Genomic DNA, 13,058 nt, shown 5'->3' with positions numbered 1-13,058 from the left:
CAGGCAATGGGTCCTCCATCACCTCTGGAGTCAGAGCAGATTCACCTGGTGTCTGCTCCTGAGGATCCGGCACAGGTGAGGACCCTTCAGGCTCAAGTCCCAGCCCCAGCTCAGCCGGCTCTGGAGGCGGGGACTCCTGTGCAGGCTGGGATTCCTCAGGTTCAGCCTCTGAGTCCGAATCCCAGGCCATCACATGTAGGCAGCTCAAGGACCCCCCTTTATTTTTTTGTATTGCATTTGAAGAGGTTGGGAAGGAAGGTAAGCGACCGGCGGGCCGAGAGGCATGGTGGGGGTGTGTGGAGATCAGGGCGTCCTCTTTCTGCATTGCTTCTGAGATATTAGCTGGGACAGAGGGGCAACAGGGGAAAGATAATTCACCCCCTCTGCTGCCCCCCTGATTCTGAGCACATGCATTCTCCCCCCAATCCAACTTCTGTCTTTAGGAGGCTTTTCTACGGAGCCAACCAAATTGACGTTCAAGTGCCTTCCCTTCCCAAACTCCTCATCAAGGAGGTAAGTTGGCAGCCTTTGCAGTCTTTGTATGTGTGTTTGTGTGCATATTGGTCACCCGGGACATTTGCAGGGAAACCAAAATGCTTGTTTACAAAGCTATTGTACCACCAACCTTACTGTGTGCTTGTGAAACATGGACCACTTATAAACGCCATCTCCAACTCCTCGAAAGATTCCAACAACGGTGTCTCCGAAAATTTTTACACATCACTTGGGAAGACAGGCAAACTAATGCCAGGGGACTGGAAGAAGCAAAGATCACCAGTGTTGAAGCAATGATTCTTCAACATCCACTTCGTTGGACTGGTCATGTGCGGATGCCGGATGATCGTCTTCCAAAGCAACTACTTTATTCTGAACTTAAAAATGGAAAGTGTAATGCTGGTGGTCAACAAAAGAGGTTTAAAGCTTCTCTCAAGGCAAATCTAAAAAAATGTAGTATAAACACCAACAATTGGGAAACACTGGCCTGCGAGTGCTCCAGTTGGAGAACAGCCTTTCCCAAAGGTGTCACGGGGTTTGAAGACACTCGAACTCAGGACGCAAGGGAGAAACGTGCTAAGAGGAAGGCACGCTTGGCAAATCCACACCGGGATCGACTCCCGCCTGGAAACCTATGTCCCCACTGTGGAAGGATGTGTGGGTCCAGAATTGGCCTCCACAGTCACTTATGGACTCACTGTTAAAACCGTGTTTATGGAAGACCATCTTACTCGGCTACGAGGGATCGCCAAAGAATTGGTCACCCCTGTCGGAGGCTGTGGTGTGTTTTCAAATGCCAGTCACTGGGAACCACAGGAGGGAAGAGCGCCGCTATTGTGTTTGAATCCTGCTTTGTGGGCCATCCCATAATGGGCACCTGGTTGGCCAGATTTAGGTTTGATGAGGCCCTAAGCTACCGAAGGTAATGGGGCCCTTTATATGTCCAGCTGTCCTTTGTCAACAACAAATTGCCGCTGCTTTTTGTGTTGAATATATGCTATATGGTAATTTGTGGAACTAGTAGGTATCTAAAGCCCCCCCGAAGGTCATTTAGACCAAGCCGCCAAAATGCAGGAGTCCCTGGCAGGCAGGCCGTCCAGCCTCTGCTTAAAGACCTCCAACGAAGGAGAACGTGCCACCTTCCGAGAGGGGTCTGTCCGGTGGCTCTATCCACCACAAAGTCCTGACCTTGCCGGGGGCTTCTCCTCTTCCTCCCCTCCGCAGGTGTTGAACCCTTTCTACATTTTCCAAGCCTTCAGCATGGTGCTGTGGTCCCTGGATAACTACTACCTATACGCCTCTGCCATCCTCTTCATGTCGCTGGTCTCCATCTGCTCCTCCCTCTACACCATCCGGAAGGTACCGCCCGCCAGGGTCACGGTTGGCGGAGGGTTGGGGGTGTGGCTGGGAGGGGGGCAAAAGGGGAGAGGACGGGGTGGCGGGTGGTGGCTTTGAAAGAGGATTAGAGGCCGCGATGGCCGCCAGCCCAGGTGGCTTTGAAAAGAGGGCGGGACAAATTCACAGAGGAGGAGAGGGCCATTGGTGGCTGCTAGCCGCAGTGGCTATGCTCTGCAGAAGTGCTTCTGGGTCTCCGTTGCTGGAAGCCACAGGAGAGGACAGTGTCGCTTTTGTGCCCGGATCCTGCTTGCCGGTTCCCCGCAGGCAGCTTCCAGGTGGACCAGGTGGCCCTGCAGGACCTTCTTACGAGAGGAGAACGAAATTGTCACGAGGTCGTAAGCAAGCTTTTGAGTCCCACAGGGCTCCTTCTGCACGGGTGGCGCTGTGGGTTAAACCACAGAGCCTAGGACTTGCCGATCAGAAGGTCGGTGGTTCGAATCCCTGCAACGGGGTGAGCTCCCGTTGCTCGGTCCCTTCTCCTGCCCACCTAGCAGTTCGAAAGCACGTCAAAGTGCCAGTAGATAAATAGGTACCGCTCTGGCGGGAAGGTGAACGGCGTTTCCGTGCGCTTCTCTGGTTCGCCAGAAGCGGCTTAGTCCTGCTGGCCACATGACCCGGAAGCTGTACGCCGGCTCCCTCGACCAATAAAGCGAGATGAGCGCCGCAACCCCAGAGTCGGCCACGACTGGACCTAATGGTCAGGGGTCCATTTATCTTTTAGGGCTTCTTCTGAGACAGGTGTAGGGCAGGCACACATCCCAACACACCCTGCACCCCCAAAAAGAGGGCACAGATTTGTGCGGAAAGGTGCTATTTTGCAGGTGTGAGCTGCACGTTTAGAAATAATGGCTGTAATTGCCATAAAACGCACATCTTGTCCCCCCCAGTTGCTGGAATCTGCAGGGGTGCTGCTCCTGCATTCGAATCCTGCTTGCGGGCTTCCCTTTGGGCACCTGTGAGGAGGACAGGATGCTGGGCTGGACCTACCTGGTGCTCACCCCACCTCTCTCCTTCTCCCCTGCAGCAATACATCCTGCTGCACGACATGGTTGCTGCACACAACATCATCCGTGTGACAGTGTTTCGGGGGCCGTATGGTGAGTGAGCGTCGTGGAAGGAGGTCGGTCGGTCCTGGGGCTCAAGTTCCCTTGGCAGGTGTGGAGGGGCTTCGGGATGCCCTTGCAGCTACGAGAAAAACGGTTCAGAGCCGGAAAGTTTGGGGAACCCAGCGTGGTTGAATCACACGTGGATCATATACACCCGGCCATAGTTGATTCTCTCCACTTCCAGCATCGCTTGGGGCCGTGTGGGCCGTGTGTGTAATAATAAATAATAAATAATAAATAATAAATAATTTATTGTTTGTACCCCACCCATCAGGCTGAGTTTCCCCAGACACTCTGGGCGGCTTCCAACAAAGATTAAAAATACATTAAAGCATGAAGCGCTCCGAGATCTGGGGTTGAAGGGTGGTACACAAATTTAATTAGGAATAATAATAATCTGGTGTGTTTTGTTCTGATCTGACCTGCCTGCTTTTCCTCTACTCCGGTTATTTTGAAAGAAGTTTCCTAAAAAAGCCCTATGTGGCCTAGGACCCTCGTACCTACAGGACCGCCTCTCCTGGTATGTCCCACAGAGGACCTTACGGTCTTCAAACCAAAGCATCTTGGAGGTCTCGGGCCACAGGGAGGTTAGGCTGGCCTCCACCAGAGCCAGGGCTTTTTTGTCTGTGGCCCCGATCTGCTGGAATGCTCTGTCCCAAGAGACTAGGGCCCTGCGGGACTTAACATCTTTCCGCAGGGGCTGCAAGACGGAGCTGTTCCACCAGGCCTTTGGTCAGGGCACAGCCTGACCCCTTCCTTTGGTAATCCTCGCAGAACTCTAGCCCAATGGTTGCCATTAATTTGACTCTGAATTGATTTTAGAATGAACTGATTTTAGAATGTATTGCAATTGATTGTGATTTTATGTAAACTGCGTTACTTTTACTGTTAGCCGCTCTGAGCTCGGCTTCGGCTGGGGAGGGCGAGATATAAATAAAATTTTATTATTATTATTATTATTTATTATTGTGGGGTTTCCCAAAGAGGCGCTTAGTTGGCCCCTGTGAGAACAGGATGGCTAGAGGGGCCCCCTTTGGCCTGACCCACCAGGCCCTTCTTACGGTCTTCTGCAGCGATGGCTTCCTTCCTCTCCGCAGAGACAGAGGAGATCTTTTCCACGCAGCTGGTTCCGGGGGACGTCCTGCTGGTGCCTCCCGAGGGCCTGACCGTCCCGTGCGATGCGGTGCTGATGAGCGGCACTGCCATTGCCAACGAGAGCATGCTCACAGGTAGGCAAGGCTGCCTGTGCTGGTCCGGGGGGGGGGGTGGGTTACCACGCGGCGTGGTCTGAGTCCGATCCTAGGTCGAGGGTATGGAGGCTGTCCGTCAAGGGCGAAGCGGGGTCCAAGGCAGGGAGCCAGGCGTGGTCAGGAACTCTGGAAGAGCAGGACAGGTGAAAAGGATCTAGGAGTCTTGGTTGACCACAAACTTGACATGAGCCAACAGTGTGACGCGGCAGCTAAAAAAGCCAATGCAATTCTGGGCTGCATCAATAGGAGTATAGCATCTAGATCAAGGGAAGTAATAGTGCCACTGTATTCTGCTCTGGTCAGACCTCACCTGGAGTACTGTGTCCAGTTCTGGGCACCCCAGTTCAAGAAGGACACTGACCAACTGGAACGTGTCCAGAGGAGGGCAACCAAAATGGTCAAAGGCCTGGAAACGATGCCTTATGAGGAACGGCTAAGGGAGCTGGGCATGTTTAGCCTGGAGAAGAGGAGGTTAAGGGGTGATATGATAGCCATGTTCAAATATAGAAAAGGATGTCACATAGAGGAGGGAGAAAGGTTGTTTTCTGCTGCTCCAGAGAAGCGGACACGGAGCAATGGATCCAAACTGCAAGAAATAAGATTCCACCTCAACATTAGGAAGAACTTCCTGACAGTAAGAGCTGTTTGACAGTGGAATTTGCTGCCAAGGAGTGTGGTGGAGTCTCCTACTTTGGAGGTCTTTAAGCAGAGGCTTGACAACCATATGTCAGGAGTGCTCTGATGGTGTTTCCTGCTTGGCAGGGGGTTGGACTCGATGGCCCTTGGGGTCTCTTCCAACTCTATGATTATAGGATGCTGGCAGGAACAGGTTACCAACGATGTTGCTCCCGCAACCTGGGACTGGGCTGACTGGCCTTTATCTCCTCTGGGGCCCAGGGCGGTTCCGGCCCACAGGTGACTCGCCTCTCCTGGCCTTAAGGCGAGCACTCCTACTGAGAGAATTTAGTTCCCTCCACCTCTCTGCCCTGAGCCTCTGCAGCTCAGGAGAGGCTGGAGGGTTCCCGGACCCAGAGGCAGCCTCACCTTCCCCTGACAGGGCTGGGAGAGGAGCACCTGCAGGCAATGGGTCCTCCATCACCTCCAGAGCCAGAGCAGATTCACCTGGTGTCTGCTCCTGAGGATCCGGCACAGGTGAGGGCCCTTCAGGTTCAAGCCCCTGCCCCGGCTCAGCCAGCCCTGGAGGCGGGGACTCCTGTGCAGGCTGGGATTCCTCCGGTTCAGCCTCAGAATCGGATTCCCAGGCCACCACACTGCCTCTGGTGCGGGCGGAGAGGGAACTGCGTCTCCTTAGGAGCTGATCTCCTGCCACCCTCTCATTCTGGAGGGATAGAAGGGAGTCCTTCACCCAGCACAGAGAGTTAAACCAGACTCCCTGCCCCAGGAGGCCGCCAAGATGGGTGGTTTTATAGAATCCCAGAGTTGGAGGGGGCCCCAGGGGTCATCTAGTCCAACCCCCTGCAATGCAGGAATCTCAGCTGAAGCCATCTGACCTCTCGCTCTCTAAGTGTTCCCTAAGCAAGGAAGGATTGGACTCTGATTAATAAAATACCCTCGAGGCTTGACCAGCAAGACTCTTCATGTTCTGCAAATAATTTAGAAAAACTATTGGGGATTTTAATTTTTATTCCGTACTTTGTGTTTTTAATATTGTAGTTTTATGTTCTGAACTGCCCTGAGGTCTACGAGTATAGGGCTATGTACAAAGTTAAGTGATAATAATAATAATATTTTGATGCCATATGGCACTGAAATGTTTAAATGTTTCCGTGGTGGTCCTTGAGTCTTCCTGCCACCCTCGCCGTCCTTTCCTGCCACACCAGGGGGGGTGCAACACCCCCCCCTTTGAGAACCGCCGGCTTAAACAAAGAGCTCTCTGAGCCCTGTACAAATAATACAGCAGGTGAAAACATAGCTGCAGGCTACTAGCCACAATGGCTCTGCCCTCCGCAGCCTGAAGCACCAAATGTTCCCGAATCCTAGTTTCAGGATGTGGCATTCCCAAAGCAAAGGAAGGATTAGACTCTGATTAATAGAAGACACGCAGAGGCTTGACCAGCAAGACTCTGGGAGGAGGTGCCAATCATAATAATCCTGTCCACCCCTTGGCCCAGGTCGTTTTATTCACAAAAGAACTTTTAAACAGTGTTCGTAAGAACCAATCAGATTTCCTCTGAGCATGTCAAAAAACCCCACGTGGGACAAAGTCAGATCAGAAGAAATTCTTTTAAATACAAAGAAACTATTTCCTACTTAAGCATGCATATGTTGTTGTTTAGTCGTTTAGTGGTGTCCGCCTCTTCGTGTCCCCATGGACCAGAGCACGCCAGGCCCTCCTGTCTTCCACTGCCTCCCGCAGTTTGGTCAAACTCATGCTGGTAGCTTTGAGAACACTGTCCCACCATCTCGTCCTCCGTCGTCCCCTTCTCCTTGTGCCCTCCATCTTTCCCAGCATCAGGGTCTTTTCCAGGGAGTCTTCTCTTCTCAGGAGGTGGCCAAAGTACTGGAGCCTCAGCTTCAGGATCTGTCCTTCCAGTGAGCACTCAGGGCTGATTTCCTTCAGAATGGTTTGATCTTCTTGCAGTCCATGGGACTCTCAAGAGTCTCCTCCAGCACCATAATTCAAAAGCATCCATTCTTCAGCGATCAGCCTTCTTTATAGTCCAGCTCTTACTTCCATACATCACTACTGGGACAACCATAGCTTTAACCATATGGACCTTTGTTGGCAAGGTGATGTCTCTGCTTTTTAAGATGCTGTCTAGGTTTCTCATTGCTTTTCTCCCAAGGAGCAGGCGTCTTTTAATTTGGTGACTGCTGTCACCATCTGCAGTGATCATGGAGCCCAAGAAAGTCAAATCTCTCACTGCCTCCATTTCTTCCCCTTCTATTTGCCAGGAGGTGATGGGCCCAGTGGCCATGATCTTCGTTGTTTTTTTGATGTTGAGCTTCAGACCATATTTTGCGCTCTCCTCTTTCACCCTCTTTAAAAGGTTCTTTAATTCCTCCCCACTTTCTGCCATCAAGGATGTGTCATCTGCATATCTGAGGTTGTTGATATTTCTTCCGGCAATCTTATTTCCCGCTTGGGATTCATCCAGCCCAGCCTTTCGCATGATGAATTCTGCATATAAGTTAAATAAGCAGGGAGACAATATACAGCCTTTCCCAATTTTGAACCAATCAGTTGTTCCATATCCAGTTCTAACTGTAGCTTCTTGTCCCACATAGAGATTTCTCAGGAGACAGATGTGTATCTCACTGTATACAAGTGACAATAAAGTATTTCAATTTCAATTTATTTCACTTTCTCCTGCCCCCAGGCGAGAGCGTCCCTGTGACCAAGACAGCCCTGCCAGACCCATCCCGGGGGGCCAGCGGACCCCTCCAGGACCTTGCCTACGATCCCGAGGAGCACAAACGGCACACCCTCTTCTGCGGCACCTCCGTCATCCAAACGCGGTACTACTCCGGGGAGGCTGTTCGGGCGCTGGTCATCCGGACAGGTAAGCGCACCTTGGGTCGGCGGTGGGCTCCTGTTTCTGACTCAGGAAGGAGGGTGTGTTTGTGCGTCTGTTGGTTTCTCCCGCTTTTTCGGAGCCCTCACTCGTGTCTCTCCACCAGGTTTCTCCACCTCCAAAGGGCAGCTGGTCTGCTCCATCCTATTCCCAAAACCAGCAGATTTCCGCCTCTACCGAGATGCCTACCGGTTCCTCCTCTGCCTGGTTGGCGTCGCCGGGATCGGCATGCTGTACTCGGTGATCCACAGCGTGCAGCAGGAGGTAGGTCTCCTCCAGAGGAGGCTGGGGTGCGGTACTATTCCTTCCCTTGATCGGGACACTAGACTTCTGTTGATGCTGCATCACACTGTGGGCTCATGTTCAGCTTGCGGTCCACTAAAACCTCTAGATCAGCGGTTCTCAACCTGTGGGTCCCCAGATGTTGATGGACTACAACTCCCATCATCTCTGAGCTCTGGCCTTGCTAGATAGGGGTGATGGGAGTTGTTGTTCAACAACATCTGGGGGCCTACAGGCTGCTCTAGATCCTTTTCACATGTACTATAGGAATAATAATTTATTATTTATACCCACACCCATCTGCCTACGTTTCCCCAGCCACTCTGGGCAGCTCCCAACTGAATATTAAAAACACGATAAAACATCAAACATTCAAAACTTCCCTAAACAGGGCTGCCTTCAGGTGTCTTCTAAAAGTAAGATAGTTGTCTATTTCCTCGACATCTGGTGGGAGGGCGTTCCACAGGGAGGGCGCCACCACCGAGAAGGCCCTCTGCCTGGTTCCCTATAACCTCACTTCTCGCAGGGAGGGAACCGCCAGAAGGCCCTCGGTGCTGGACCTCAGTGTCCGGGCAGAACAATGGGGGTGGAGATGCTCCTTAAGGTATACTGGGCCTTTGAGGCCACTTAGGGCTTTCAAGGTCAGCACCAACACTTTGAATTGTGATTGGAAACGTACTGGGAGCCAATGTAGGTCTTTCAGGACCGGTGTTATATGTTCTTGGTGGCCTCTCCCAGTCACCAGTCTAGCTGCCACATTCTGGATTAGTTGTAGTTTCCGGGTTGCCTTCAAAGGTAGCCCCATCTGGGCGCATGGCGGTAGTCCAAGCGGGAGATAACTAGAGCAGGGGTCTGCAACCTTTAAGACAAAAAGAGCCACTTGGACCCGTTTCCAAAGGGGAAAAAAACTGGGAGCCGCAAAACTCGTCATTATAAAAATAACTTTTTTCTCACTTTTTTATTATTTCTTTGTTTGACCCCTCAGAATTACTCCTCCTCATAGAAATAAACGTTAAATTAACAAGTTACCTTTTTGTGTGTGTGTATTCTTCACTCCCCTTCAAAACAGTGACCAGCGTACATGCCCCCTTTCAATGCAGTGACCAGCGTACATGCCCCTTACAATGTAGCGGGCGGGCGAGTGGGAAGGTGATGTCGGGACGGTGCGTGACTAACGCACGCACCGCCCCCATGCGACGTCACAGCAAGTACAGCGCCCGCCACAGTGGGGAGTGTCGGGGCGCACAATGCGCCTCCTCCCCTCGCTAGTATCCACCCCGGAGCCGCGGCAAAGGTGTAAAAGAGCCACATGTGGCTCCGGAGCCACGGGTTGCAGACCCCTGGTTCATGCACCACTCTGGCCAGACAGTCCACGGGCAGGAAGGGTCTCATTCTACGTACCAGATGGAGCTGGTAGACAACTGCCCTGGACACGGAACTGACCTGCGCCTTCGTGGACAAGTGGTGAGTCCAAAATGACTCCCAGGCTGCGCACCTGGTCCTTCAGGGGCACAGTTGCCCCATTCAGGACCAGGGAGTCCCCCACACCTGCCCACCTCCAAAACTGCTAGTAATCCAGGTGTCCCCCTCCCTGTATTTGTGTATCCAATTCTCCCTGCCTAAGTGCAGAACTTGACCTTTGTCCCTCCAGGCTAAGCAAACCCACCCCTCTCTTTCTCCCTCCTGACCAGGAGCTGGTCGGTCGCATCATCCTCAAATCCCTGGACATCTTGACCATCACGGTGCCCCCCGCGTTGCCGGCGGCCATGACGGCCGGCCTGGTGTATGCGCAGCAGCGCCTGCGGGGGCAGCGCATCTTCTCCATCAGCCCCCAGCGCATCAACATCTGCGGGCAACTCAACCTGATGTGCTTCGACAAGGTACCAGACCCCGACCCCCCACTCCTCGGAGGGAGGGAGAGAGGCGGGGAGATCCTCTCCTCTTCTGGCCTCATCCTGCTGCTTTGTCTCTTGCAGACAGGAACCTTGACTGAGGACGGGCTCGACTTCTGGGGTTTCGTGCAAGCCCAAGATGGTTGGTGAGTGAGCAGGAAGAAGCGCCTTCAGCTGGACTCTGCCTGCACGGTCAGAGGCAGCGGTCCTTGTGAATCTCTTGCCCTCAGGTCCCACTTGAAGGTCCGGCCGTGTAATGCCTCTCATTTCATCGTTGTTTTATTTACACATTCATTCATTACCCTAAGGCAGGGGTCAGCAAACTTTTTCAGCAGGGGGCCGGTCCACTGTCCCTCAGACCTTGTGGGGGGCCAGTCTATATTTTTTTTTGGGGGGGGGAATGAACGAATTTCTATGCCCCACAAATAACCCAGAGATGCATTTTAAATAAAAGCACACATTCAACTCATGTAAAAACACGCTGATTCCCAGATCATCAGGAGGCCGGATTGAGAAGTCGATTGGGCCGGATTTAGGGCATTGGTAGGCAAACTAAGGCCCGGGGGCTGCATTTGGCTCAATCGCCTTCTTAATCCGGCCTGCTGACGATCTGGGAATCAACATGAGTAGAATGTCTGCTTTTATTTAAAATGCATCTCTGGGTTATTTGTGGGCCATAGGAATCTGTTCAAAATCCCCCTTCAAAATATAGTCCAGCCCCCCACAAGGTCTGAAGAAGAAGAAGAAGAGGAGGAGTTTGGATTTGATATCCCGCTTTATCACTACCCAAAGGAGTCTCAAAGGGGCTAACATTCTCCTTTCCCTTCCTCCCCCACAACACACACTCTGTGAGGTGAGTGGGGCTGAGAGACTTCAGAGAAGTGTGACTGGCCCAAGGTCACCCAGCAGCTGCAGGTGGAGGAGCGGAGACGCGAACCCGGTTCCCCAGATTACGAGACTACCGCTCTTAACCACTACACCACACTGGCTCTCTGGCTGTCTGAGGGACAGTGGACCGGCTCACTGCCGAAAAAGTTTGCTGACCCCTGCCCTAAGGTCCCAGGGCGGGTTGCAGCACCAAAACGTCATTAAAAACAATATTAAGACACTTGCAATCATACAAAATTATTATTATTATTATTTATTTAATCTCCGTACCGCCCTTCGTCCAAGGATCAATATAAAAACACAAACTGCGTAATGTAGTAACAGACAAAAACAACGATCTCTCTGGTTCGTTGGGCTGTAGATTGTTTAGTTAGCCAAAGGCCTGGGAGAAGAGGGTTTGTTTTTGCCTGGCACCTAAAGATGTGGGCAGAGGTGCCCCTCAGGTTTGCCTCCTGTTCAGCTGCAAACCACCCCAGGATCAAGTGTGGTATATAAATTAAGTAAGTAATCGTAATAATTGTCCTCCGGAAGCTGTGCAGTGAAGGGGCCAGGCGGGCCTTTTTTGGGAGGGAGTTCCGCTGTTTGGGGGGCTGCCACAGAGAAGGCCATGTGCCAAAGCCTTTGAGCGCTTATCCAGAGAATCTCCTCTGCCCTCCTCAGCGCCCGGCTCCCTAGAGAGATTCTCACAGCCCCGTCTTCCTCCCCTCTCAGCTTCCTCCCGGCAGGGCAGGACGTCCGGGGACCCAGCCTGTCCGGCTCACCCTTCCTTGCCACCATGGCTGCCTGCCACTCTCTCACCACCATCGGGGGACGTCTTTCGGGGGACCCCCTGGACCTCAAGATGTTCGAGGCCACCGGCTGGGTAAGGCGTTTGGGGAGGGGAGATGGCGGGGGCACGGCTGTGTGTGTGTGTTTTGATCGGCACTGGAGACCGGAGGCTGTGGCTGAGTCCCTTCATGGCGTGGCCACGGCGGCTTGCCTCAGAGAAGGGACCCTCGCGTCCCCCGCTTGGGGGCTGGGGCGCTGCCTGAAGCCCCCCTTCTTCTTCCCAGGTCCTGGAGGAGCCGACCCAAGAGGAGACAGCCCTTCACGACCAGATCCAGCCCACGGTTGTGCGGCCCCCTGACCAGACGCCTCCTGCCACCTCGGAGGGGACCCCTGAGGACGAGGTGAGTAGGGGGCTTTGGGAGCCCTCCCCTTGCCCGCTCGGCCGCCTCAATTGGACAAGCTGGCGTTGCGCCAGGAGCCACACAACACCCGTTCAGTGTCCGAAAGAACCGGGTCTTTTAGTGCAGCAGCACGTACCATATTTTTCGCTCTATAGGATGCACCAGACCATAGGAGGGGGAGAACAGGGGGAAAAATTCCCCCCCCCTCTCTGTGCAGCGCCCCTTCAGCGAAGCAGCAGGAGAAACGGAGCCCCTTCCATTTTTCCTCCCACTTCGCTGAAGGGGCACTGCGCAGAGAGGGAAAACTGTGCAGCACCTCTCCAGCGAAGCGAAGCCTGGAGAGCAAAAGGGATCGGTGTGCACCAACCCCTCTCGCTCTCCAGGCTTCAGGCGGCTATCCGGAAGCCTTCAGAGCGCGTCGGGAACTCCTGCTGCGCTCCGAAGGCTTGCAGATAGCTGCCTGAAGCCCCCGGAGCACAGCGTGAATTCCCTGCGCTCCGGGGGCTTCAGGCGGCTTCAGCGAAAGCAACACGAAGCCTCCAGAGCGCGGGGGGAGCGCTCCCTCTGCGCTTTGGAGGCTTCGCGTTGCTATCACTGAAGCCAAGGGGCCTGCATTCGCTCCATAGGACGCACACACATTTCCCCTTCATTTTTGGAGGGGGGGGGGGAGTGCGTCCTATAGAGTGAAAAATACGGTACACTGTGGAACTCCCTGCCCCTTGATCACCAAGCAGCCGTCTTCGCTGTCATATTTTCGGCGCCTGCTTGAAAGCGTTCTTGTTCAGGCAAGCCTCCCCACAGGTTTTGAAAGTTGACATGAGCTTTATTCCGTTTTTATACCTGTTGGAAGCCGCCTAGAGTGGCTGGGGCGGCCCAGTCGGATGTTTTATCTTGGGATTGGGGCGGAGAAGTTTTTATTTTTACTACGTTTTATAACGTGTTGTGAAGCTGAGTAGGCAGCGATAGCAGCTGTTGCAAACCAAAAAATGAAACCCATAAAATGAGTGGCTGCAGGAACCCAGCCAGACTGGTGGGGTATAAA

The 13,058-nt window shown here is 53.1% G+C and overlaps 1 protein-coding gene across 2 annotated transcripts in view; it reads left to right on the top strand.

The window, feature by feature from the left end:
* LOC308572000 (polyamine-transporting ATPase 13A3-like) overlaps positions 1-13,058 on the top strand; it is a 61,507-nt gene that overhangs the window by 19,741 nt on the left and 28,708 nt on the right. For both annotated transcript variants that reach the window (XM_081167723.1, XM_081167724.1), the window contains exons 7-16: positions 444-513; positions 1,720-1,854; positions 2,918-2,990; positions 4,097-4,228; positions 7,591-7,773; positions 7,892-8,049; positions 9,759-9,947; positions 10,044-10,105; positions 11,559-11,709; positions 11,900-12,016. In XM_081167723.1, coding sequence (XP_081023849.1) covers positions 444-513; positions 1,720-1,854; positions 2,918-2,990; positions 4,097-4,228; positions 7,591-7,773; positions 7,892-8,049; positions 9,759-9,947; positions 10,044-10,105; positions 11,559-11,709; positions 11,900-12,016 — 1,270 coding nt within the window. The remainder of the gene's footprint in view (positions 1-443; positions 514-1,719; positions 1,855-2,917; positions 2,991-4,096; positions 4,229-7,590; positions 7,774-7,891; positions 8,050-9,758; positions 9,948-10,043; positions 10,106-11,558; positions 11,710-11,899; positions 12,017-13,058) is intronic.

This window comes from Podarcis bocagei (assembly GCF_964188305.1).
Source record: "Podarcis bocagei genome assembly, chromosome: 13".
NCBI lineage: Eukaryota > Metazoa > Chordata > Lepidosauria > Squamata > Lacertidae > Podarcis > Podarcis bocagei.
The sequence above is the reverse complement of the archived record's forward strand: the minus strand, read 5'-3'. Positions and strand labels throughout refer to the sequence as shown.